We start from the raw sequence: 27,681 nt of genomic DNA on the forward strand, positions 1-27,681 counted from the left end.
GTGACCAGAAGCACACAAAGGAGTAAACATAATTTTCAAAATATATATCTATATCTATATATATATCTACTGATATATATATCAGAGAGAGAGAGAGAGAGAGACATAGATATACTGTTGCTGTCTTCATATACACCAGAAGAGGGCATCAGGTCCCGTTACAGATGGTTGTGAGCCACTATGTGGTTGCTGAGAATTGACCTTACGACCTCTCTTTAGGAGCCAGTACTCTTAACCAAAGAGCCATTTCACCAGCCCCAATAAATGTAATTTTTAAAAGGCAGCCATTAGAGAACAAGGAACAGTGAAGTCCTATGGGCCTTTCAGTCCATTTTCTCCAATTAAAATCTAAAAAACCAGGATTAACCAGATATAACCAGGAATTGATTTTGATGTATGACACTGATATAATCTACAGAATTCACCATTAAAACACATCTTGAAACATACCATTTGGATCAGACATGCTTCACTAGAAAGGAATGTTTCTAGAACTGGTATGCGCTGTGAGTTGCCTGGTCCCCACACCCACAGCAAGCCTGTAAGCTCCACTATGGGCCAGCCTGCCCTAACCCCATAGCACTCCAACTGCCTGGCCTCACAGTTCCAGCCCTGTCTTCATGACAAGGACCCTCTAAGGACACGGGCAATGACAGAAGCAGCCAGACATAGACAGCCAGACATATTGGCTGTCTCTGGTGAGGAACTATGTCCAGTCAGTTAGCAGAGAGGACTCACTTCCTTCCCTTTTGCCCTTTTCTGGGAACTGGCATCAATTCAGTTCTGGGCAGTGTGGTGGGGAGTGCTGGCCATTCTGCCATCTACAGATGAAGCTGTCTGGGGTTTTGTCTGTTTGTTGTGCTGGTTACTTTTTTTTTTTTTTTTTTTTTTTGTCAACTCGATACAAAGTAGAGTCGCCTGGGAAGAGGGCATTTCAGTTGAGGAGTAGCCATATCAGTGGGGCACTTATGTAATTAGTGGCTGGGGGGAGGGGCACACCTCCGGTGGTGTCACTCAGTTCTAGTCCCCTGGAGATCTTGCCTTGGCTCACCTCAAGGACCACCTATCCTGTGGAAGCATAAACCAAATAAATCCTTTCCTCTCTAAGTCATTTTTGGTCTTTGTTACACAATAAGAAACCAAACTAGAACATTTAGTTTGGTTTGATCTCAGTATGAAAATAATGTACTTGGAACTCCCTAGGTTGTCTAGGCCTCGAACTCATGATCATCCTGCCTCGGTCTTCCCAGTGCTGGCATCAAGAGCCTCCATCACTGCTCCTAAGTGACAGCGTCACTTTAAAGAACCATTGCAGGGCTGGGGGAAATGGCTCAGCAAGTAAAGTGTTCGGTGAATGAAATGAATTTCTCTGCACATGTATGTGCGCACGTGCGTGCATGGGCGTGTGTCTTGTATGCACACGTTTACAGTTGTATAAATGCATTACAGGCAAGAAGTCGACATCAGTCGTCTTTCTCACTCATTCTCCATCTTTCCCCAGCCTCTGTTTCCTGTGAGTTTTTATTAGCTGTTGGACTCTGACTCCACAGGTGTATGGCTTGAGTTTAGTTCCTCGGCACCCACATAAAAGCCAGGCATATAGTACTGTGCATATCTAAGCCCAGGGTTGAAGACTCAGAGACAAGCAGATTCCTGAGGCTTGCTAGTTAACCAGTCCAGCTGAATTCGCCAGCTCCAGGTTTAGTGAGAAATCGGATCTCACAGCAGAAGCTGGGTGTTTGCTAAGGGTCACACTGAATTCGCTCTACACCAAGGGGCATCTTTAGGAGTCAGCACCGTGAGTGTTGGTATCCAGACTAAACAACTACCAGAACGACCCTTTGCATAACCCCGTCCCAACTGGGACCACACCAGAAACTGCTGACATAAGACATGCTGGCTCCATCTGGCTTCCATTCTGTCATCTTCTCAGGTAGTAAAGAGGGACCTGGGTACATGACAGACCCCTATCCCACGATCCAGAATTATACTACAACTACTAATTAAAAACTCACTAGAAAAATAGGTGGGAGAAGTTGGAGATTGATTGAGAAAGACACCTGTTGTTAACTTCTTGTCTCTGTATGTCCCTATACTGACATGGACAAACCCACATGAAGATGTACATACAACACACACACACACACACACACACACACACATGTGTGCACATGTGTACACATGCATGCCCACATTTCATTCATCAAGTATTTTACATGCAATTATTCATATAGTTAAACTTTTATTTATTTATATGAGTACATTGTAGCTGTCTTCATACACACCAGAAGAGAGCATCGGATCGCATTACAGATGGTTGTGAGCCACCATGTGGTTGCTGGGAATTGAACTCAGGATCTCTGGAAGAGCAGTCAGGGCTCTTAACCACTGAGCCATCTCTCCAGCCCATAGTTAAACTTTTTAAAATCACATTAATTTCCTCTCCAGATGCATGGGTGGTGGTGGTGGGGTACATGCTTTAACGCTACTCTGAAGGCCAGAATACAACTGGTGTGATTGTTTTTCTCCACCACTTGGGTCCAGGAGATAGGATTTAAGTGGCTGGATTTGGCAGCAAGCCCTTGAATTAGCTGAGCCATCTTACCGACCTCAGAAGACTTTTGTGTTACTTAATCGTCCCAGAGGTCCTATTGCAAGATTAGGAGACAAACTTTGGGACCTGGTTAAGCACTGTACAAGAAACAATTAGAAGTGGGGCCTGTCTGGTGGATGTAGGTTGCTAAAGGCAGCTGCCTGAAGGTTAGAGTCCAATTCTGGTTCCAGCCTCTCCGCCTCCTGGTCAGCCATGACATGAACAGGCTCAGCTCTACCCGTCTGCTGCTATCTCTTTCCCACAATGCACCACAACAATTATCTGAAACCACAAGTGTGAATAAATCTTTCCTTAAGTTATTTCTGTCTGGGATTGTGGCCACAGTGAAGCCAAGGTAAGTGCCTCAGTCAACAAGGAAGCAAGAGAGGGAACCCAGCCAGTGACCACCCCTGCTGGGCCACATTATGGATAGATCTTCCTCTAGCCAAATTAAGGAGGAAGGGTGCATACAGCCATCCCTTACCCTAGTGGGTGCGTAGCCCAGTCTGAAGCTGACAGGAGTGTGAAGGAGGACAGTGGGCAGGAAGCAGGACTCAGGCGAGTGGGATGGATCATGGAAGGAGGGGTGAGTTGAGGACACAGAGTTCTGGCTGTATTTGCAGGGGTGGAGGCTGAGACAGAGCAGAGCGTGTCTGAGCTACTTTGCTGTTGCTGTGACAAAACACTATGACAAAAGCAACTTCAAAGAGGAAGTATTTAACTGGGCTTAAAGTTTCAGAGCATTAGAGTTCAAGATGGCAGAGCAAACGCAGGAGCAGCTGAGAGATCACATCTTGGTTAGCAAGTAGGAGGCAGAGAGCAAACACACTGGGAACAGAGCAGGTAAGTCTTTTCAAATCTCATAGCCCACCGCTCCAGTGACACACCTCCTCCAATGAGGTCACACCTCCTCCAATGAGGTCACACCTCCTCCAATGAGGTCACACCTCCTAATCCTTCCCAAGCAGTTCCACCAACTGAGGACCAAGTATGCAAACCGTTTGAACCTACAGAGGAGCATTCACATTCAAACAACTCCAGAGCATGTATTTGGGCTTGAATATGTCGTATATGGAACATGTGCATGACATATATATTTATTTAGGTGCCTACAGAGGTCAAAAGAGGGCATTTTCTAGAGCTGGAGTGACAGGCAGTTGTGAGCCTCCCAGTATGGGTGCTGGAACCAAATTCCAGAGTTCTTTTTTTTTTTTTTTTTTTTTTTTGGTTCTTTTTTTTCGGAGCTGGGGACCGAACCCAGGGCCTTGCGCTTCCTAGGTAAGTGCTCTACCACTGAGCTAAATCCCCAGCCCCAAATTCCAGAGTTCTTAAGAGCAGCGCATGCTTATACTTGACCCCACATCTCTCTCTCCCTCTCCCTCTCCCTTCCCCTCCCCCTCCCCCTTCTCCCTCTTCCCCTCCCCCTCCCCCTCCCTCTCCCTAATTGGAGATAGGCTCTCACTATGTAGCCACGGCTAATCTAGAATTTACTGTGTAGACCAGACTGAATTCCATTTCACAGAGATCTGCCTCCCCAAGAACTGGGATTACACACAACATACCGAACGTGAGCTGTTTTTTAACAAGCCCGCTACTTGGTTGTCCTGAACAGTGCAGTTTAATTTGTAATTGCTTTAGTTTGTGGAATGCTAGAAGTTAATCCTAGGGCATGCACAGGAAAGATAGACTACTGCTCAGCTACCACCACAATCACCCTCAGTCCTCCCTGGGATTCTAGGCAGGTGCTCTACCACTGAGCCACGCCCCCAGCCCCTCACTGGGGGATTCTAGGCAGGGGCTCTACCACTGAGCCACGCCCCCAGCCCCTCACTGGGGGATTCTAGACAGGGGCTCAACCACTGAGCCATGCCCCCAGCCCCTCACTGGGGGATTCTAGGCGGGGGCTCTACCACTGAGCCACGCCCCCAGCCCCTCACTGGGGGATTCTAGACAGGGGCTCAACCACTGAGCCACGCCCCCAGCCCCTCACTGGGGGATTCTAGACAGGGGCTCAACCACTGAGCCATGCCCCCAGCCCCTCACTGGAGGATTCTAGTCAGGGGCTCTACCACTGAGCCACGCCCCCCAGCCTCTCACTGGGAAACTCTAGGCAAGCACTCTAGCACGGAGCTCTACGCTAGTTCCATCCTATAGTTTAAGAACCTTTGCTAATTTGAGCCCCAAGCATGTTATTTATACCTCAAAGCCTCTCTCACAAGAGTTCTTCAATGCCTGATGGAATCACCTTTAAAACTGTTATGTCTACGTATCACCTCTGGGATTCTGGCTTAAGTGGTCCAGACTGACCGTTGCGGATCGGGAGATTTTTCCATAGCTGCGCTACTTGTGCCTGGCACTCATCCAAGCTTGAGAAACAGCCGGAAGGTATTATGCAAGGCTAATAGCAAGTGTAGGGAAAGGGGATGGTATTCTATTGAGGAGGGGCTGGCTTGGGCAGGTTGGGGCTTAGTCAACCGGCTTCAGGAACAGGTGGCTCAGGCAGCTGGGAAAGAGCGGGGACTTCGAGACACACAACTTCTGTTGTGGGGATTGTAGGGAAGGAGATCTTTTATCTCAGGATGAAAGCTCAAGAAAATAGAAATGGTGAATTCTGTACTGTTACTGCAGCATCCTGGCGGAGCAGGCAAGGTAGTGCCACAGGGATACATACCTGTCTCACCCTGGAAAGAAAGGGAGTCAGATACAGAGGAGGGACCCCAGCAGCAGGCCAAAGGCTGGTGGTTAGTACCACAGCAAAGGAGCAAATTGACTGATGAAGACAAGCCAAGAAAGAAGCAGCAAAACTGGGCATGAGACTGTAAGGGAGGAAGAAGAAAGCTGGCCAAGAATTCAGGGAAAGCACTTTAAGGACCTATGGGGAGCAAGATGTGTGCCTGAGAATAGCTGGATTTTGTAAGGGTCGGGCAGGGGGTAACACAGTAGGCACAGAATGAGTGCAGGGGTGCACTTAGTGAAGGAGCCAGGAAGCAGCTGTTAAGATATAAGAGGCCAAGGTGGGTTGGGGATTTAGTTCAGTGGTAGAGCGCTTGCCTAGCAAGCTCAAGGCCCTGGGTTCGGTCCTCAGCTCCGGAAAAAAAAAGAAAAAAAGAAAAAAAAAACAAACAAAAAAACAAAAATAAGAGGCCAAGGGAGCAGGAGGAACTGAAGTAGAGAAAGCTATTGTACACATGGAAGGGGAACCATCAATAAGAGGACCCAGGGTCAAGAAGGTCATTTGTTTGTTTGCTTTTTCGTGTGTGTGTGTGTGTGTGTGTGTGTGTGTGCGCGCGCGTGCATGTGAGAGACTGGATTCCCTGGGGGTGGAGTAATGGTGGCTGTGAACTTCCTGATCAAGGAGCTGGGAACCGAACCCGGTACCTTGAAAGAGCATCAAGTGCTTTGAACCGCCTAGCTCTTTCTTTAACCCCTGGTTTGCTCTTTGAGATAGCATCTCACGAAGCACACACTGGCATCCAACTCACTTTTCAGCTAAGGGTGGTATTGAACTCTTGATTCTCCTGCCTCCACCTCCCAAACACTGGGATAGCGGGTATAAAAATGGGTCTAGTTTGTGTGCTCCTGTGAATAGAACTCAGGGCTTCCGGTGTGCTAGGCAAGCACTCTACTGACTGGGCTACATCCCCAACCCCTTCCTTTTTTGTTGTCGCTTTGTTTTGTTTTTTCTCAAGACAGGGTTTCTCTGTGTACCTCTGACTATCCTGGAACTAATTCTGTGGATGAGGCTGGCCTTGAATTCACAGAGATCCACTTTTTTCTGCCTACTGAGTACTGAGATTAAAGACCTGTGCCACCACTGCAGAGTTGTATTTATTATTATTAGTTATTATTATTAATAGTTAGGATGATGGTGATGATGATGATGATGATGATGATGATGATGATGATGAGATGGCGGCTCTTGTGCCTGGTCCCCAAGGAGACCAGCAGACAGCATTAAATCCTCTGGAGTCGGTGAAACTGAACTCATTGGGTCCTTTAGAAGAACAGGAAGCACACTTAATCATTAAGCCATCTCTCAGGAACCTTCCTGCCTTTTATCCCAAGGTAGTCTTGAAGTCACAATGTATGCCAAGCTACCTCCAACTCATATCCTTCTGCCTCAACCTCCAATTAGATTATACCTGTGTTCTATCAATGCCAGCAATTTTATGAAGGAGCATTCTGGAAAGAGATGGGTTGGGGAAAACAGAATGTAAGCCATCATGGTGGTGTATGCCTTTCCACTCAGCACTCAGGAGGCAGAGGCAAGTAGATCTCTGTGAGTTCAAGACCAGCCTGATCTACAGAGAAAGTTCCAAGCCTGCCAAGACTATACACAGGGAGATGTTTGGCAGCAGAGAGCATGCAGACACGGGCGTTACTACCTAATGCACAACAGAGAGGAGGTGTGTTAATTTCCTGCTTCTGTGATAAAATGCCACAGTCAAAGCAACTTATTAAAAAAAAAAGTTTTATTTTGGTTTACGTTTCCAGAGGGATGAATCCATCAAGGCAGGGAGGCGGGACAGCAGGGGGCAGGCATAGAAGCAACAGGAAGTTGAAAATTCACATCTTCAAACACAAGAAGGAAGCAGAAAGGGGGGGTGAGGAGAAAGCAGTGTTTGATATTTCCTACACACACATGTCAACATTCACCGTTCTTAGACCACTGAGTCAGGCTCTGACATCCTTCTGAGCCTCACAAGGGAATGGTTTTGCCATTCCCATGAGGCCATGCACTGAGGTACTAAACATGGCTGTGGCCATGTCAACAACATAGCCCCACTCTGGACCTCACTCTAGACACTGTAAAGAGGACAGGAGGACCCCATGCATGTAACTATGGGGAAAGCTATCATTCGCGCTGGATACAAACCTTCCGATGTACCTGCTTCAATTCCCCCTCCCTCCCTCAGTGGCACCCAAGATGAACTGAACTTTAGTTTTGCACTGGAACCTTCTGACAAGGCATATGTTTCCTAGTCCCCACCCAGACCCCCACCACAGAGTAAAAATTCCTGAAACACCATTTTTTTAAATGTATTCATTTACATATTAGCAGCTGTGGATTGATCCTGAGGAGCACGAAGGAGGCAGAGGCAGATAGAGCTCTGTGAGTTTGAAGCCAGTCTTTTCTACAGAGTGGGTTCCAGGACAGCCAGGGCTACACGGTGAGACCCTGTCTTGAGGGAGAAAAAAAAAACATACCTACATACATATATGCATATGTATATATCTCCTTTTAAGACTGGAGCTGGGAGATGGTTCAGTCATTGAAGAACAGACCTACAACCCAAATCTAAAAGCCAGGAGTGGTAACCCCATTGTTGGGGTGGTAAAGACAAGTAGATTTCAGGGGCTTATTGGCCAGTCAGCCTAGCCAAACTGGTGAGTTCTAAGTTCAATGAAGGACCCTGTCTCAAGGAATAAGGCAGAGGGGTTGGTGAGATGGCTTGACCAGTAAAGGCACTGATTGCTGAAGTTGATAACCTGAGCTGCTCCTCATCACATACATGGTAGAAAGAGAAGTGTTTCCTAAAACATTATCCTCTGACCTCCACATGTATGACATTTGCATGTGTGCATATGCATATAAATAAATGTAACTTAAATTATTTTTAGACAGAGACAGGAAGATCTGGTTGTTTAAAACCAACCTGGTCTACATAGCGAGTTCTAGGACAGCCAAGACTACATATATATATACATATATATATATGTATATATATATGTATATATATGTGTGTATATATGTGTGTATATATATGTGTGTGTGTATATATATGTGTGTGTATATATATGTGTGTGTATGTATATATATATGTGTGTGTGTGTATGTATATATATATATATGTGTGTGTGTGTGTGTGTGTGTGTGTGTGTGTGTGTGTGTGTGTGTGTGTGTATGTATGCAGACTGGGTCTTACTATATGACCCTGGCTGGCCTGGAACTCCGAATGTAGAACAGGCTGTTCTCACTCATAAAAACCTGCCTCTGCCTCCCAAGTACTGGGATGCACTGGGTGTGCACCACCATGCTAAAATATATTTTGAAGCATTTTAAAAGTAAGGCAGATAACACTGAGGAGGGTAACCACGACAGCCGGTGTCCTCCACACACAAGTACACATGAGCACACCTGCACACAAGCAATCTGAAAAGTACTCAAAGGGCTGGGCCGAGGTGGTGCAGGCCTTTAATCCCAGCACTCCAGAGACAATGGTGGGTGGATCTCTGAGTTCGAGGCCAGCTTGGTCTATCCAGTAAGTTCCAGGACAGCCAGGGCTACACAGAAAAACCCTGTCTTGAAAAAAAAAAACCAAAAACAAAAATAACAGATCGAAAGTACACAAAGGTTATTTACGACCCACAGGGTCCTCTATAACGTCACCTTTCATTGCTGCCAGCTCTACATCCCACACTGAGACACACTGCCAGTCACACCAACACCCTTGCAAACGGTTTTTGCTTTTATTGATCAAGAAATTTTTCGTTATAAAATCCACATACACACACACACACACATCTACATTCATGCAAGATGCCGGCTGTGCTCTGGCTACCCATTTCCCTGATCTCTCCTGGCATCAGACCTCAGTGGCCTCACCGAGGAAGCCACCCTGTAGCTCCCCATGTCACTACTGCAGGGGCAAAGAGAGGGAATCTCCTGCTCTACCTCCCGGCTCAGGAACTAAGGGTTCTCCAAAGCAGGGAATTGTGAGAAAACAGACTGACATCTCTCATCAGAGCTCCTGCTTAGCTCCCCAGTGCTGTAGCTGCTAATGCGTTTGGGGTCCTCTGTTATTAATGGGAGGTCCAAAGATGGGGTATGAGTCACCAGGGATCACACCATTAGCAACAGTGCAAGGACAGAGCCAGGTTCTTCTCTATCCCCAAGGAGATGATGAGTGGAACACCTGGAACCTTCCAGACCTGCCAGGAAAGGGCCAGCCAGGATCGAGAGGGACGTGTCCACAAGTTGTTCCTGGAGCTTGGAAACCTTCACCAGGATTATAATGGTCTGCCCAGGGGACCCTCTGTGACTGCCCTTGTGGCTTGCTCAGGCACGAGGCTCGGGTCAGTCAGGATGCTGGTGGAAGTGCTGAGCTGGCGAAGGGAATTCAGGACAGCTGGAAAAAGAGGGTGAGATGCTGTGGTGATTTGAAAACGCTTGGCCCAGGGAGTGGCATTATTAGGAGGTGTGACCTTGTTAGAAGAAGTGAGTCCACTGAGGGGTGGACTTTGAGACCCTTCTCTTAGCTGCCTGGTTTCCTTTGGATGAAGATGGAGAACTCTCAGCTCCTCCAGTGCTACCCCTGCTTGGATGCAGCCATGGTTTCTACCCTGATGATAATGGACCGAACCTCTAAACCTGTAAGCCAGCCCCAGTTAAATGTTCTTTATGAGACTTAACCTTGGTCTTGGTGTCCCTTCCCAGCAATGGAAACCCTAACTAAGACAGATGTCTTTAAGGTTAGGGATGAGGTCCAGAACATGGAGTAAATACTAGATAGCTAAACGGGTGGCCCTTCCCTAGGACCTTTTCCTTAGGTGATTTAGAGCCTGAAGGACCACTGAGGATAAGACATGGTGGGATAGCCTCAAACCCTAGGCTGTATTCAAGACAGACTATACTTGGAGACCAAACAGGCTGGGTTTGAACTCTCTGTTTTGGAAACCCACAAGTCCACAAGTGTGTGTGTGTGTGTGTGTGTGTGTGTGTGTGTGTGTGTGTGTACATATGTGTATATGTGTGTGCTGCTGGAGATTGAAATCAGGATCTTATATATTATGATGTAAAAGCTGAGCCACACCCCAGCCCTTCACTGAGGGATTCTAGGCAGGGGCTCTACCACTGAGCCACGCCCCCAGCCCCTCACTGGGGGATTCTAGGCAGGGGCTCTACCACTGAGCCACGCCCCCAGCCCCTCACTGGGGGATTCTAGTCAGGGGCTCTACCACTGAGCCACGCCCCCAGCCCCTCACTGGGGGATTCTAGGCAGGGGCTCTACCACTGAGCCACGCCCCCAGCCCCTCACTGGGGGATTCTAGGCAGGGGCTCTACCACTGAGCCACACCCCCAGCCCCTCACTGAGGGATTCTAGGCAGGGGCTCTACCACTGAGCCACACCCCAGCCCCTCACTGGGGGATTCTAGGCAAGTGCTCTGCAAAGCCTCACAATTTAGTGGCAGGAAGGTGTCTCACTTACTTGGCCGGAGAGCAGGCAGGGAACAGTACTGGTCCAGCCATGCCAGTGAGGTCTGGCGGAGGCTGTGCAAGCTTGCGGTAGACACCATCCCATTGAAGGACTCAAATAAAGGTCGGATGAGGATGCTGAACTGGATTTGGAGTCAAGGAGCACATGAGTGGTCCAGACAGCATCCCATCACTTCACACAGAATTACAACACCTGACCCAAGCCAGGACCAAGAGAGGCCCGTCACTGTTGAACCATGACCCTGTGGGGAGCCACTCTGCTCCCTCCCTTTCACCAAGGATTACCACTCATCTCTCCACCTCTCAGCCCCTCCCTTTAGTCCCTCCAGAGTCCTCATTCTGTATTAGTCTGTCCCACATCTCTAGGCTCAGTCAAGGACTGATGGCACAGGCCCATAATCCCAGTCATGTAGGTGGCCAAGGAAGGAGTATCATGAGTTCAAGGCTAGCCAGGACAACTTAGTGAGACTTTGTCTCAAAATAGAAAGTTAAAAGAGGGCTGGGACGGAGCTCATGTTTGATCTATAATATATATAGGAAAACAAACACAACTTAACCCTGAATCCAGAGATGAGTGGATTCCTTGCCTTCTCAAAAGACTCAAAGGACTTAAGACTTTAGATCCTTCTAGACCACCTTCAGTGACATTCCCAACCTCCTCCTCCTACTCTTGCTCCCTCTGGGCTACTGGATTGCCACACAATCTTGCAATCCCAGGGCCTGACAGTAGAGGGCAGAACCAAAGCCCATTCCCTGGGGCTCTACAGCTCAGCCTATGGCCTGAGACCCAGCTTGGACCCGACTGTAACAACAGCAGCCACCACTGTCCTCAGGCCATTAGTCCAAATAAGGATACTACCCAGAACTTCCAGTTGTGCAGCGTGCGGGTCCGGACATAGTCATCAAACATGTCCCGCATCTGGTCAAAGCGCTGATGTGTGATGGGCACCCCGGTGGCCGGTAGCTGCTGCTGGCACAAGCTAGCAATGGAGAAGAGTCGCACATAGTTCAGGGAATGTGGACACATCTCCTTTACCCTAGCCCCTGAATACTTTTGCTGCTGTTTTGCTTTTTAAGGTGCTGGGGATGAAACCCAGTTCTTGCATATGCTATGTAAGCACCCTAGGACAAACCATATCTGGAGCTCCTCAGTGGAGGATTTTAGGCTCCATCATCAAGCCACGCCCCCAAGCCCTTACTAGCAGATATTTAAGAAAGCACATCCCCAGGCCTTCACTGAAGTATTCTAGGCCCGTGCGGTACCTCAGAGTCACATCTCTAACCCTTCTAACCCCCTACAGGTTTCTAGGCTGGGCTTCACCCCAGCTTACTTGATGGCAGCATTGAGCTCCTCTATTTCATCCCTCAGTTGCTGCGCTTCCTCCTGCATGGCCGCCCGCTCCTGCTGTAGCATCAGGATGTACTCCGCCGTCTTCTGAAGCGTGGTTGCTTTGCTCACCTGCGAGCGCCACCAATGTGGGCCTCTGTGCTGGCAGGCCCTGGGATCTGGTGTTGGGTGTTGGTCCAAGGAGGGGCTCCATGACACTAAGGGAGTGTGCCTTTCTGGCTAGGGGCTCACCTTGAGGCTGGGCTGGGCACTGAGCGTGCTGACAAGTCCGTGCAGAGTGTCAAATCCTAGCTTAATATTGAAACGCCTCTTCTGCTCTGCGGAGATGTGTGTGATTCGCCGGTTCTCCATCTTAGGAAGCAGAAAGTTCGTTCGGGTGAGGCTAAGTAGGAGGGCTGGGGGACGGAGGGGAAGCCAATTGCATCTTGTGGGGTACATACCTTGTTGTTGTCTACACGACCCCGGCTTAGGACAGTTTGAGGGGGAGACAGGTGGACACTCAGTGCCCCCGGGGGTTGAATGGAGTTGAGATCCCCTGATAGTCGCCGCTCACTGCCTGTGGCATGGACAGACCCACAGACAGACCGACACACAAAGGAGAAAGTCCCCTTACCCTGACCCCACTCAGAGCCCCCTTCATCCTTCCCCTCCCTCCATCCCCTAAGACCCACAATCCCTCTCGCTCCTATTTACCGCTGGATGCTGGAGGTGAGAGCCTCTCTGCTTTGGGGACAACCAGGGACCTGGGAGGAGCCAATGTGGCAGGGCCTGGAGGTGGCCTAGGTGGTGTAGGGGCTGGGATTGGGGGGTAAAATGCACGGACACGGGGGATTTCAGGGACTGCATCCTGCTGGGATGGAGAAGGACAGAGAGTTGGAGTAAAGGTCCTAGACTGACCCTTACCTCCCAGTGGCCACCATCTTACCGGGGACTCTGGAGGCCGGAGGAGGGTGCTGGGCACAGTGGAAGGTTCCAGTACTTGTTCAGGCTTGGCTGGGTACAGGCAGGACTATGAGGACCACTAGACTGGCTTGATCAAGTCCATCACCAGCTAAGACCCCTTCTTGTTCCCGAGCAGCCCACACACCCCTACCAGACATGGTTCATATCCCTAATATCATTTCACCTTCTCCGTTCCCCAAGACCATCCTGAAACCCTAGCCCTCTGCCCTTAAAGCTTTGCCCCTCCATCCCAAGTCACTCCCTCCCCACATCCCATCAATTTGCCTCTCCCCCTCACCTGCCCTGAGCAGCTGTGTAAGGCAGGGGTTGTTGTCTCTGGCAGTAGCAGTGGCCGTGGGGCTGGCAGTGGCAGAGGTCAAGGTGGGTGGACTGGCTTTTCGTCCCCCAGGAGGTGGAGAGCAGGGCTTGCATCTGGGCTGCACACCCTGAGGCACCGTGAAGTGAGGCCCAAAGACAGGTTCCAGGTACCCATGGGGCAGATGGTCTACGGGGAAAGGGACAGGGCCAGGGCCAGGGCCAGGCTGTGGCGTGGGAACAAAGGTTGTGGGTGCAGGAAGGGTAGACACTCCTGGAGCGGGAGGGACTGTGGTGAAGGGGAACCTTGCAGAGAAGAGAGGCTCTTCTGACAACAAAGCAGGAGGTGGAGCCATTGTGGGGAAGGGAGATGGAGTGCAGGGCTCTAAGCCATGCACCTTGACAGGGCCGGGGTATGGAAGGAGAGGAGTCGGTACAGGAGCAGGTGGCATCTTGGTCTTTGGGTCTTCAGGAAGAAGGAATTCAGAGCTCGGAAAGGTGCTGGGATCCAAGGGTCCAGAGCAGCTGTTTCGAGCCTAGGTGACAGGCAGGGGAGACAGGATGATACTCAGAGAGCAGGGGAAGGAGCCACCTTCTTCCAACCACCAGGAGGCCTCTCTCCTGGCTATGCATTGGACTGGGTATGGAGGAGAATTGATCCAAGTATGTGCTATGTGCATACACATGCATACACATATGCACATATGCACATTACTACCTAATAAGCAACCGTAGCCTAGAAGAACCCTTATGCACAAATTAGGCATGGCACAGAACATCATCTTATAGATGATATGTGGTCCATTCACCCACCAAATAATCTGTCCAATACAGCTACTAATGTAGTCTTCCTTTATCCATCCAGCCATCCATCAATCCATCCACTAGTTATCCACCATTTACCTTTCCATGTATCTATTCTTTATCCAGCAAAACACTAACTCAGTCACCATTCCTCCCATTCATTCATTCTTTATTCATCTATGCATCCCACCATCCTCCTACCCCTCTGTCCATCCATCCATTCATCCATCCATCCATCCACCTACCCACTCATCAATCTATCCATCCATTCATCCATCCATCTACATATTCAGCCCCACTGACTGACCCATTAATCTATATATTATCTATCCACCCACCTGTTCATCCATCCATCCATCTATTCGTCCATCAATCCACCTGTCTATCCACCCACCCACCCACCCACCCATCCACCTACCCATCCATCCATCTGTTCGTCCATCAATCCACCTGTCCACCCACCCATCCACCCACCCACCCACCCATCCACCTACCCATCCATCCATCCATCCATCCATCCATCCATCCATCCATCCATCCACATGCCCAGCCCCACTGACTTACCATTATCCATCCACACACCTATCCGTCCATCCATCTGTCCATTCATCAATCCACCCACCCAGCTGTCCATCCATCCATCCATCCATCCATCCATCCATCCATCCATCCATCCACCTGTCTGTCCATCCATCTTTTGCACTTGTTTACCCAACTTATTCTCTCCTCTATGAACTCCCCCAACTCTCTACTTCAGCCCTCATCAGGAACGGCTAATCTGGATTGTCAATTTGATAGGCCTGAGGAATGTGTAGGAGCTGGGGGAGCCATACTGGTGTTCCTCTGAGGACATTTCCAGAGGGGATAGTCTAAGAGGGTGGGTGCGCTGATTAAATTCCATTGTGCATAATTTAGTTAAGAAATGGGGGGGCTGGGGATTTAGCTCAGTGGTAGAGCACTTACCTAGGAAGCACAAGGCCCTGGGTTCGGTCCCCAGCTCCGAAAAAAAGAACCAAAAAAAAAAAAAAAAAAAGAAAAGAAATGGGGGGGGGGTTGGAGATTTAGCTCAGCGGTAGAGCGCTTGCCTAGCAAACACAAGGCCCTGGGTTCGGTCCCCAGCTCCGAAAAAAAAAAAAAAAAAGAAAGAAAGAAAAAAGAAAAAAATGGGTAGGGTGGGGGCTGGAGAGATGGCTCAGCCTTTAGGAACACTGACTGTTCTTCCAGAGGTCCTGAGTTCAAATCCCACCAACCACATAGTGGCTCACAACCCTCAGTAATGGGATCTGATATATAATCTTAAAAAAAAAAAGAAAAAAGAAAAAAATGGGTAGGGCATTAGTGGACATATCAAGAAGTGTGTCTCTGAGGATGTTTCCAGAGAGGGTTAATTGAGAGAAAAGATTCACCCTGGGTGTGGGCAGAACCATTCCATGGTGGAGGAACCCCAGACTGAATAGAAAGTGGGCCAGCATGATGGCTCAGAAACTTAAAACTCTTGGCCACCAAGCTTGATGGGTTGAGTTTGATCACAGGCACTCACATAGGGGAAAGGAGAGAACCAACTCCTGAAGGTTATTCTCTGTGACCTCCACATGGGTGCCCCCATACACACACACACGTGAACACACATAAAAAAAAATGTAAGTATGGGGACTGGTAAGGTGGCTCAGTGGGTAGAACACTTACCACCAAGCCTTGACTTGAGTTCAGTGTCTGGGACCCATGTGGTATGATGGTGCAAGGAGAAAACTGCTATGTTCGAGTTGTTCTCTGACCCCTCCACACACACACCATGACATGCATGCCTGTACACACACACACACACACACACACACACACACACACACACACACACACACTGTTGTTGACATCACCATCACCATCATCATCATCATCATCATCTTCAAGTGAAAATAAGCAAGCAGGCCGGGTATCAGCCTTCTCTCCTCTGCCCCCTGACCCCGTGTGAGCAGCTGCCTTCTCCATTGTATCCTTCAGACCATGATCCAAAAGAAACCTCTCTGTAAGTTGCTTAAGCCAGGTATCTTGTCACAGCAAGGAGAGAAGTAACTAATATGGGGGAGATATGCCATGAATGCTCAGTCTAAGGGAATAATTGGAGGGTACTCTCCCTATCCCAATCTCTCCATCTTTCCTTCCTAGCTGTGTTACACCTCCTCCCCCAGGATAGACTAGAACCTCTGAAGCTATAGCAGAGTAACTCCTTCCCTGGGGTTATTTCCCTAGGTGTGGCTCAGTGATGAGAGACTGGCTATGGCTCCAGTTGACTGGCCAGGTGAGCCATTTACCAAGAGATCCAACCATCTGAACTCTATCCTCCCATCTGTCCATTCATACTCTGTCTATTCACCAACCAGGAATGGAACAAATCGCTCATCCATTCACAAAGCCGTGCATCACTGGGCCATCCGCCCACCAGTTCATTCATCATTTCTAAACAGCCATTCACAAAGCCGCACACCACTAGTTCATTCATCAGCTCTAAACCAGCCCACTCTACTTTACATTCACTTACCCACAGATGCGCACACCATTGTCTACAATAATCTTTTCATTTACTGCTGCCTAAGTCTCTCTGTATTCTCATTCATTCACTTACTGGGCAACTATTTATTGAATGATACTCTGCGTGGAAACGGGTAGGAACAGAGAATGCAATGGTGACCAAGACAACCCTTCCTGCATGTAGCTGTCAAGTAGAGGAGAGAGACCTCTCAAAATCAACTACGAAAGCACCAAAAAGCTCAATGATAGGAGGAAAAGACATTGTGGTGGTTAGGTTTACTTGTCAAAATGACAACTTAGAACCAAGAATTCTCATAGGAGGGGCTGGAGAGATGGCTCAGTGGTTAAGAGCACTGATTGCAGGGTTGGGGATTTAGCTCAGAGGTGGTAGAGCGCTTGCCTAGGAAGCGCAAGGCCCTGGGTTCAATCCCCAGCTCTGAAAAAAAGAACCAAAAAAAAAAAAAAAAAAAAAAAGCACTGATTGCTCTTCCAGAGGTCTTGAGTTCAAATCCCAGCAACCACATGGTGGCTCACAACCATCTGTAATGAGATCTGATGACCTCTTCTGGTGTGTCAGAAGACAGCTACAGTGTACTTCTACATAATTACATAATAAATATTAAAAAAAAACAGAATTCTCATAGGAAGAGTCTCAGCAAGGAACTGCCAACACTGAGTTGGCCCATAGGCATGTCTATTGGGGATTGTCTTAATTGTCAGAAGTCAAGTGATATGGAAAGACCCAGCCCACTGTGGGTGGCACCATCCCCTAGGCAGAGGATCTGGAACTGTGTAAGAATAGAGACATGGAGCTGAACGTAAGTAAGGGAGTAGGTGAGCGTGCATGCAATCATTTCTCTGTTCCTGACTGTAGATGTGGTGTGATCGCTGAGGTTCCTGCCTTATCTGCCCCACAAAGGTAGGCTGTAACCTGGGGTTGCAAGTCAACATAAATCCCTTTCTCTCCCTAACTTGCTTTTGCCTTGGGGTATTTTAGTCCAACAACAGAAATGAAACCAGAACAGACACTTAACAGTGGAAGGGAAATGACTTCTGAATTGATGCCAACTCACGGTCATCTAAACACGCACCCATCCCGTTTCCACGCACACATTCCTGGTCCTCCCCATCTGGCTTGCCCTTTTTCTGGCTTGCCATTCACTAAGACGTGGAAACCTAGGCAGCTATGCATGGTGTACGCCTTTAATGGCTGCACTCAGGAGGCAGAGGCAGGTTGATCTGTATGAATTCAAGGCCACCAAGAGTCCCGAGACTCTGTCTCAAAAACAAAAAAAGAACTAACAACATTCTTCTGGGTCGTGCCCTGTTCTGTGTCTTCCGCCATCTGCTGTCCCCCTACACCCCTCTCTCATTCAGTTCATGCAATTCTGCTTTATGGGGTTTTCTTTCTCTGCTACCTATATTCTCCTGGGGTCTTTGCCTGCTTAGCCTAGTAAATGCCTGGCTATCTCCTGGCCCCAGGTGAAGCCAGGGCTCTTACATGCTCAGGGCCGACTGGGTAGAGCAGGATAAGATATGCTCACCTGGAGACGTGTATTCCCTGAGAGAGGGGTCATCCCCGAGGAGGAGGAAGCGGAGGCTGGAGATGGCATCTCTGGGCCCAGGATCCCACCGCTGAAGAGGGAGTCAGCCATGGGGCCAAAGCTGGGGGGCTCTGGGAAGTTTGAAGATGTGGGCGTCTGAGGGGGGCGATAATTGGTGAAGAAATCTGTAATTGGGACACAGAGGGTAGTGAATGGCATTAAGAACTAGAATGGGCGGATAGACACAGTCCCCACAGTGGAGAGGTCCGATAGGGACCAGGAGAGGTGGAAGGCTTCTACAAGAGACGGTGAAACAGTTCTAGTCACACTCAGGGGAAGCTGAGGTAGAGACAGGTAGGATGGACCTGGGGAAGATGGTAAGTGGGCGGGGACCCCAGGAAGCTGCTCGCCCACGGAGTCCCACTGCTAGATCACTTCCCCTCCCTGTGTCTGCTCCCCTTTTTAGCCCTGTTGGCATTCTAGAAAGAAGGGGTCACAGAGAGGCCCTGGGAAGGAAAGAGGTGGGGTACAGGGGAGTTGCCCCAGTGCGTCAGGGATGAATCAAGGGTGAACAGGTTCATGAGGTCAGTAGGTCAGGGAGAGGGTAGACTTGCTGAAAGATCAGTAAACTGAAGCTGCACGGAGCAAAGTCATGGCTGACATTTGGGGAACACAGTCTCAGAGTTGGGGTGACAGAGAGTGACAGAGAGCCAGGAACCCTAAAAAGTTTGTGGAGAGGCAGGCTAGGAAGCCACATTGTTTAGGGTTGTGAGTTGTGTAAGTTCTGGGCTATTCTGGTTTTGGGAAGCAAGCCACTCATGGCCTAACCACATCCCGGGCTGGGGCGACACCCGCCTACCCTCTCCCTTCCGGGCACCTTTCTCTGACCCTAACCAGCCTGTGTGATATGCCCAAGGCCTCCTGGGCCAGTCAGAGCAGACCCCATCACGGTAGACCTCACAGAGTTTGGTGGGCTGAAACCTTCCCTCCAGTATCCCCAGCCAGGAGATACCTTTCTGACATAAACCACTTCTTTTTTTTTTTTTTTTTTTTTCTTTTTTTTCGGAGCTGGGGACCGAACCCAGGGCCTTGCGCTTGCTAGGCAAGCACTCTACCACTGAGCTAAATCCCCAATCCCCATAAACCACTTCTTAACACCAAGTTAGTTAGGGAAGGTCACAGGGTCAGGGTATGTATGCCTATATGGTGTGTATATTTATGTCTATATATATGTTGAGAATGTATACAGGAGTACAGTAGGTGTATATATGTATGTGCATGTGTATACCCATGTGTGAAAGTGTGTACATATATAAAAATGTGCATATATATATATATATATACATGGGTATGATATGTACATGTGTATATACACTATGTATATATGTAGGCCTCTGAAAATGTGGGTAAGCGTATGTAGGGTATATGTGTGTATGTTGTCAAGTCTGTTCATGTGTGTACCCATGTTTGTATGTGTGTGCATAAAATGTGTGCAGTGGTGTGTGTGTATGAATATGTATATGTATGTGAACGTGCATATGTGTTTATGTGTGGCATGTGTGAATATGTGTGTGTGTGTGTGTGTGTGTGTGTGTGTGTGTGTGTGTTTGTCTTAGGTGGTTCTGCCTGACCAGAAGACCAAACAGGTTCTAAGTACAGTATACAGTGACACGAGGCTTCTGTCTACTTCTCTGGGTGTCTGTCCCTCGGATGTGACTGAACACACCTGGCAAGCCCACCTCTCTCCCATTATCAGAAGTAGTTTGACACTGTCCTCTGTCCCCACTTTTTACAAAGGGATCTGGGGAGGAACCATTAAGGGGCTGGAGAGTTCCGTCCCTCTCGGTCCTTGTCAGTAAACCCTTTGGGGCCCAGGATTAGAGCATAGGCCTACAGCAAACCAACCCATCACGTCAGAGCCTTGAGCTACTCCTTTACTGTGAGCTGTCCACACCTGTTTCTAGCAGCCTCCAGAGATCCCCTTCTCCCAGCCTCCTATCAAACCCCAGTCTTCCCCTAGCCTGGTCCCCACACAGACCACCCACAATCTCTGCCCCTGAACCTTCTCTCCCCAAATCTTCTGCCTCTGTAGAATTGTGTGCTTTCAACAGGGTTTCCAGAAAGACAAAATGGAAACCCTGGTAGCTCAAGGCTCTCCCAGAGCATGGCCAGCTTGAGAAGGTCATTGTAACCAACTGTTCTGGGAGAGCCATGCTTGCCCCCAATCAGCTGCCACCTAGAATTGATTGACAAGTTACTGCAAACTCCAACCCAACTATGTTTTACCCAGAGTCTGAGTGAACACAGCTGAGCTCCTACCTGTGGTAGGGGTCTGTGGGCCAAGAGGGAGCTGCTCTCCTTGGGGGCAAGTCTGCTTCCAGGGCACTGCCATCAACACTTCTGCCCCTGGCAGACCCCACCCTCCAGGGCTATGGCCAGGGAGGTGGGGATGGGGGTGGTTCCTCATTCCCTAGTACCCGCCCCATAGGCCTCACCTCTTGAATGACAGGCCCAGGACCCTGTAGGGAAGAAGCTGGGAGGGGGTATGTCACTCAAATGAAGCTTCACTCTGAAAGACTATCTTTTCAGGCTTGGGTGAGATATCCTGATATCATCCTGAGCCCCAACCTTTGGGGAGCTTTTAAGGCCCCCAAATACATCCCTGTGAGAAGCAGCGAGCAAGAAATACACACAGTGCTGGGTGGTGGCGGCGACGAACGCACTTAGGCAGAGGCAGAGAGGCAGTCGGATCTCTGTGAGTCCCTGGAGTGAGTTCCAGGAAGCCAAGGCTACACAAAGAAATCCTGTCTCAAAGCAAAGCAAAGCAAAACAAAATAAAAACCAAAAAACCCTAAACACTGAAAAATAATAAAAATTTAAAAAAGAAAGAAAGAAAGAGAAATGCATGCAAGCAAGACAACAATGTGGGGAAGAAGACCCTACGGGAAAGCAGGAAGCAAGCTGTATTATGACTCACATTTGGAATCCAGACACCCAGGAGACTGAGACAGAAGGAGCCAGCCTGGGCTACCTAGTGACACTATCTCAAGTAAGAAGGGTCTGTGTGTTGGGGTTCGGGGAGGAGAATGGATGGAGAGTAGGGGAGGGAAAGGGAGAGGAAAAGGGAGAGAGCACACTCTAGGCATGGTGCTACACACTTCTAATCCTCTAGTCCCAGTACTCAGGAGAATCAGTGTTCAGGGCAGCTTATCTACACAGCAAGTTCAAGACCAGCCTGGCCTGGCTAAGGCTCAGACTCTTGTTACCTAGTTAGCTTTAACTGTCAACTTGATGATTTCCTAGGATAACCTGAGGAGGGGACAGATTTGAGGGATTGCTTAGGTCAGACTGGTGAGTTGTCTTGTCTGTTGGGGGTTATCTTGATCGTTAATCGATGTAGGAGGTAGCTAAGTGTGTTGGCTCCTTTTATGACTGCTTGATGCAAACTAGAATCATCTGAGAGGCGGGAGCTTCAGCTGAGAGGATGCCTCCATAAGATCTGGCTGCAGGCAGCCTGTAAAGCATTTTGTTAATTGGTGATTGATAGGGAAGGGCCCAGCCCACCATGGGTGGTGCCATTCCTAGGCTGGTGGTTCTGGGTTCTATTAAAAAGCAGGCTGAACAAGCGAAGGGAAGCAAGCCAGTAAGCAGCACCCTTCCATGGCCTCTGCACCAACTCCTGCTTCCAGGTTCCTGTCCTGATTTCCTCTATTGATGGGCTATGATATGGAAGTATAAGTTGAATTAACCCCTTCCTCCCCAAGTTGCTGTTGGTCATGGTGTTCCATCACAGCAGTAGGAGCCCTGACTAGGACACTAGTCATGAGTCCTCGAATGGGCTAGAAAGCAGCATTCTTCATTCTTCCAAGGTTCCTGCCCTGACTCCCCTGAGTGACAGACTGTAACCTTTAAGGTGAGATAAACCCTTTCCTTCCTTTGGTCAGAGCATTTGTCACAGAAACAGAAAGGAAAACATCCCGTCTCAAAAGAAAAGAAAGGGGAGAGAGAGAGAGAGAGAGAGAGAGAGAGAGAGAGAGAGAGAGAGAGAGAGAGAAAAGGATTCATACTGACCGGGTCAGGGTATCTGGAAACACCCGGACACATCAGAAACTCAGTAACCCAAGAAAAGAGAAGTCTGAGAAAACCTGCCACTTTGCAAAACACTTAAAAAAACAAAACAAAACAAAACACCACCACCAACAAAAAACCCTTGAAGCTAAACTGGGTGTATTATGCATGCCTTTAATTCTGGCATTTGGGAGACAAAAGGAGGCAAATCTCTGTGAGTTTGAGGCCAGTCTGGTCTACACAGTGAGTTCCAGAACTATATACTGAGACCCCGTCTCAAAAATAGACAAGAGGTTCGACACCTTGAATTCTCTTGTCAGTCACAGTGGCTTACGAAGTGTTTGGGATTGAACCCAAGGATTCTCTCATCCCAGACCAAAAAGGATGTGTGGTAGAGCACCCACCTAGAATCCCCCAGTGAGGAAGGAGCTGGGGGTGTGGCTCAGTGGTAGAGCCCCTGACTAGAATCCCCCAGTGAGGGGCTGGGGGTGTGGCTCAGTGGTAGAGCCCCTGACTAGAATCCCCCAGTGAGGGGTTGGGGGCGTGGCTCAGTGGTAGAGACCCTGCCTAGAATCCCCCAGTGAGGGGCTGGGGGCGTGGTTCAGTGGTAGAGCCCCTGACTAGAATCCCCCAGTGAGGGGCTGGGGGCGTGGCTCAGTGGTAGAGCACCTGCCTTCTAGGCACAAGGCCTTGAATTCCAACTAACCTGCTCCCCCTCCATCTCAAGTTAAAGTACCATTCATTCTCCCACTGGCATAAAGCCTTACAGTCTCCTAGAGTTTTTTCCTAACCTGACCCCTTCTTTTGAGTCTGCCCTACCTGGGGAGGAAGGACCCATCCCACCTGATATCTCCATGAAGTCATCCAGGCTGGGCTGCAGTGGCGTCAGGTCTGGCTGGATCATGTCAGCATTGCCAACATAAGCTGGAGGGACAGTGGTGAGGTTGGAAACTGCAGGCTGGGAAGACATTTCAGTCTTCTCCCCCCTGCTCCCCCCAATTCACTGCTCACCGTCTTCTGAGGGCAGCTGCAGGGACGAGGGGCTGGGCTGTGTCATGGTGAAGAGTGTGTCGGAGATATCGGACAAGAAGCAGTCCAAGTCGAGAAGCTGCCGGCCCCCAGGCTCCTCCTCGGAGCCCCCAAGCAGCACAGGCACCACGCTGGAGAAGAGCTGTTCGCACCATCTCTCTGGTGGCGGCCACCCACCTTCCACCTGGCAGGACAGAGAAGTCACCGCCCTGGTCATCCATGTTACCCCTTGCCTGGAGATGAAGGTTCCCCCACCCCAGCTAGAAAGTCTCTCTAAAGACACCACCTGTCTTTTCCTGGTTCTCTGTCTAGAAGGCCAAGGTGCCAAGGTCATCCTATTGGCCTCTAATGACTCCCTTTATGAAGCAGAGGAAGACCCTCAAAAGTCTTTCTTATTCTCTATGTTATTATAGTCTGGCTTTTCTTTTTTTCTTTCTCTCTCTTTTTTTTTAAAGATTTATTTATTCATTTATTATATATAAGTACACTGTAGCGGTCTTCAGATACACGAGAAGAGGGAATCGGATCTCTTTACAGATGGTTGTGAGCCACCATGTGGTTGCTGGGATTTGAACTCAGGACCTCTGGAAGAGCAGTCGGGTGCCCTTAACCACTGAGCCACCTCTCCAGCCCTCTCTTTTTTTTCAATTTTCTTTTTCTTTCTTTCTTTCTTTCTTTCTTTTCTTTTCTTTTCTTTTTTTTTTTTTTTGTCAGAGCTGAGGACCGAACCCAGGGCCTTGCGCTTGCTAGGCAAGCGCTCTACCACTGAGCTAAATCCCCAACCCAGCTTTCTTTTTTTTAAAGATTTATTTATTTTATTTATACATGTACACTGTAGCTGTCTTCATACACACCAGAAGAGGGCATCAGATCTCATTACAGATGGTTGTGAGCCACCATGTGGTTGCTGGGAATTGAACTCAGTGCTCTTTTTTTTTTTCCTTTTCTTTTTTTTTTCGGAGCTGGGGACCGAACCCAGGGCCTTGCGCTTGCTAGGCAAGCGCTCTACCACTGAGCAAAATCCCCAACCCCCAGTCAGTGCTCTTAACCACTGAGCCATCTCTCCAGCCCGGCTTTTCTTTCTTTTTTTTTTTTTTTTTCTTTTTTCTATTTTTCGGAGCTGGGGACCGAACCCAGGGCCTTGCGCTTGCTAGGCAAGCGCTCTACCACTGAGCTAAATCTCCAACCCCAGCCCGGCTTTTCTTTTTCTTTCTTTCTCTCTCTTTTTTTTCTTAAGATTTTATTTATTTATTTTATATGACAAGTACACTGTCTCTGTCTTCAGACACACCAGAAGAGGGCATCGGATCCCATTACAGATGGTTGTGAGTCACCATGTGGTTGCTGGGAATTGAACTCAGGACCTTTGGAAGAGCAGACAGTGCTCTTAACAGCTGAGCCATCACTCCATCGTGCTCTCTCTCTCTCTCTCTCTCTCTCTCTCTCTCTCTCTCTCTCTCTCTCTCTTTCTTTGATAAAGAGTTTCACTATATAACACTTGCTGGTCAGGAAATCATTATGTAGACCAGGCTGACCAGGCTGGCTTCAATTCACAAAGACCCAGCTGCCTCTGCCTTCCAAGTTTTAGGACTAAAAACATGCATTGGTGGAGGTGGTGGTGGTGGCAGCAGTGGCAGTAACAGTCCGAGCATGTAAATCTTTAATCCCAGCACTCAGGAGGCAGAGGCAGGTGGATCTCAGAGTTTGAAGTCAGCCTGGTCTACAGAGTGAGTTCCAGGACAGCCAGGGCTACACAAGGTTCATGAAGAAAAACGATTAAAAAGGGGGGGGGGGGCTGGAGAGATGGCTCAGTGGTTAAGAGCACTGACTGCTCTTCCAGAGGTCCTAAGTTCAAATCCCAGCAATCACATGGTGGCTCACAACCATTTGTAATGGGATCCAGTGTCTGAAGACAGTGACAGTGTACTTACATACAATAAATAAATAAATCTTAAAAAAAAAAAAAAGAACACCATCAAATCTTCAATTTTTTTTGAGGTAGGGTTTCATGTAGCCCAGGCTGGCCTGGCTTCCAGAGGATACCTGTGATCCTACTACCTCTACCTCCTTTTGTGGTAGCATTGCTGATCTGCACCATCAAGCCAAGTTTTGCTCTTGAAGACAGGATTCCCAAGCTAGCCTCAAACTTCCTGAGCTGCCCTGAAATTTGAAATCCACTACCTGCTTTCTTTTCTTTTTCATTTTTTAAAAAAAGATTTCCTTATTTATTATACATGAGTATGCTGTAGCTGTCTTCAGATACACCAGAAGAGGGCATCAGATCTCATTACAGATGTTTGTGAGCCACCATGTGGTTGCTGGGATTTGAACTCAGGACGTCTGGGAGAGCACTCAGTGCTCTTAACCACTGAGCCATCTTTCCAGCCCCCTGCTTGCTTTTCTTAAGACAAGGAGGTCTCGGGGCTGGAGAGATGGCTCAGTGGTTAAGAGCTCCGACTGCTCTTCCAGAGGTCCTGAGTTCAATTCCCAGCAACCACATGGTGGCTCACAACCATCTGTAATGGGATCCGAAACCTTCTTCTGGTGTGTCTGAAGACAGCTACAGTGTACTCACCCTACAGTGTACTCACATACGTAAAATAAATAAAAATTTAAAAAAAAAAGACAAGGAGGTCTCTCCCCATACTGGCACTGGAGTCATTATTCAACGCAGACTGGCCTGAAACTCGCCACCCTCCTCACGACCTGGATCTTCTCCAAAAGAGAAAGTTGCAGAGATCACCCACACCCAATTTAGAGACCACTCCCATTTTCCTGACACCCCAGTCACCTTGTCCAGACCCTGCCCTCGGTTAGCCAGGAGACATTTTCCATTCTCCAGTTTCCACCTTCCTAGGTGCCCTTCCCTGCTGAACACTCACCTGCTTGGGAGCCAGGAAATCCCCTTCCCTGCTGGACTTACGGAGCTATGGAGACACAAAGTTGTACACTGGATCCTCTGTCCTCAGAGTCAGCCCCCACCCCCATTGGACCGCCCGTTTTTCCAAGGCTCCGCCCCTTTCCACCACCCAGGGGAGGGGCGTGGTTTGGGGGCCTGGGAAACCCTGTGGAGCTACAAGGCTGGGACTAATGGGGGTGGTACAAAGGTATGGGTTAGAGTGGGGTCGTGCGATCCCCTCCAGAGTTCTTTTTTTTTTTTCTTTTTTCTTTTTTCGGAGCTGGGGACCGAACCCAGGGCCTTGTGCTTGCTAGGCAAGCGCTCTACCACTGAGCTAAATCCCCAACCCCCCCCTCCAGAGTTCTTAAGACCCAAGGTGACACTCTGCCCGTGCCAGTCCCACTGACCCGCTTCTTGTAGTAGATTCTCCACTTGTGGTATTCACGCATCACCACCTCGATGCGCCGCTTCCAGTAATTACCCTCCAAGACAACAGCCTGAGGAAGGGCAGGTGTCGGGGCTCAGTGCTAAGGGTGACACCCTAGATGGTAGATCTCCCCATACCCCACCTCACGCCCAATCCCCACCGCTGGAGGGAACCTCTGGGTGGATAAGCAGGTAAGTGGGCAGCCCATTCTCCAGCTACCTCAGGTTTCCGGTGCTCATCTGCTTCTGACCCCTGCAGAGGAGTTACGAAGCCACATACTGGGCTCTTCCTCCGTTGCACATCTGAGGGAAGAAGGCCAGGTCAGAGGCACCCAGACCTCTCCTCCTCCAACCCACGAGACTGGAAGTCAATGCCACACTTTATAATCCTGCCTGACACTTATCTATTTTTTCAGACATTGGTTCTTTGCTGGTCTCAATAGGCAGCTAAAAAACGGCGTCGAGCCACTGATCCTTCTGCCTCAACCTCCCAAGAGCACTGCCATGTCCATTTTATGCAGTGATGGTGAAGGAACCCAGGGCTTCCTGCATGCTAGAAACATTACCCACTGAGCCACCTCTCCCTCCCTGCCTCCATCTATCTCTCTCTACAAGCTCTACTATTGAGTCACACCTCAATCTCTCTCTGGGATAGCCCAGGCACTAAGCCACACCCCATCCTCAATGGATGGTTCTGAGGAAGTGTATAGAGGAGATACACCACCGAGCCTTGTGTAAATTATTTTCTATTTGCTATTTATTATAGTTGGGCTAGCCTGGAGCCACTATGTAGCCTAGCCTTGCCCTAGAACTTTATTTATTTAATATTTATATATGTATGTTGTCCTCACACACACATCTACACACCAGACCCCGTTAGATATGGCTATGATGTGGGTGCTGGGAATTGAACTCAGAAACCTCTGAAAGAGAAGTGAGTGGTCTTGACTACTGAATCATCTCAAACCG

At 48.9% G+C, this 27,681-nt stretch overlaps 1 protein-coding gene across 21 annotated transcripts in view; it reads right to left on the bottom strand.

Annotated features, from left to right (window-relative positions):
• Window positions 1–7,047: 7,047 nt before the first annotated feature.
• Window positions 7,048–27,681, bottom strand: part of Mlxipl (MLX interacting protein-like) — a 54,305-nt gene continuing 33,671 nt past the window's right edge. For 4 of the 21 annotated variants that reach the window (XM_087577643.1, XM_087577639.1, XM_087577644.1 and 1 more), the window contains 15 exon segments: window positions 26,933–27,015; window positions 26,694–26,783; window positions 26,270–26,314; window positions 23,370–23,571; window positions 23,202–23,282; window positions 18,291–18,475; window positions 13,400–13,952; window positions 13,085–13,152; window positions 12,853–13,009; window positions 12,600–12,715; window positions 12,391–12,510; window positions 12,143–12,270; window positions 11,668–11,791; window positions 10,804–10,933; window positions 7,048–9,723 (listed from right to left, as the gene is read on the bottom strand). In XM_087577643.1, coding sequence (XP_087433769.1) covers window positions 9,605–9,723; window positions 10,804–10,933; window positions 11,668–11,791; window positions 12,143–12,270; window positions 12,391–12,510; window positions 12,600–12,715; window positions 12,853–13,009; window positions 13,085–13,152; window positions 13,400–13,952; window positions 18,291–18,475; window positions 23,202–23,282; window positions 23,370–23,571; window positions 26,270–26,314; window positions 26,694–26,735 — 2,070 coding nt within the window. In that variant the 5' untranslated portion in view covers window positions 26,736–26,783; window positions 26,933–27,015 and the 3' untranslated portion in view covers window positions 7,048–9,604. 21 annotated transcript variants of the gene reach the window in all.

This window comes from Rattus norvegicus, chromosome 12, assembly GCF_021556685.1.
Source record: "Rattus norvegicus strain SHRSP/BbbUtx chromosome 12, alternate assembly SHRSP_T2T, whole genome shotgun sequence".
Classification (NCBI taxonomy): domain Eukaryota; kingdom Metazoa; phylum Chordata; class Mammalia; order Rodentia; family Muridae; genus Rattus; species Rattus norvegicus.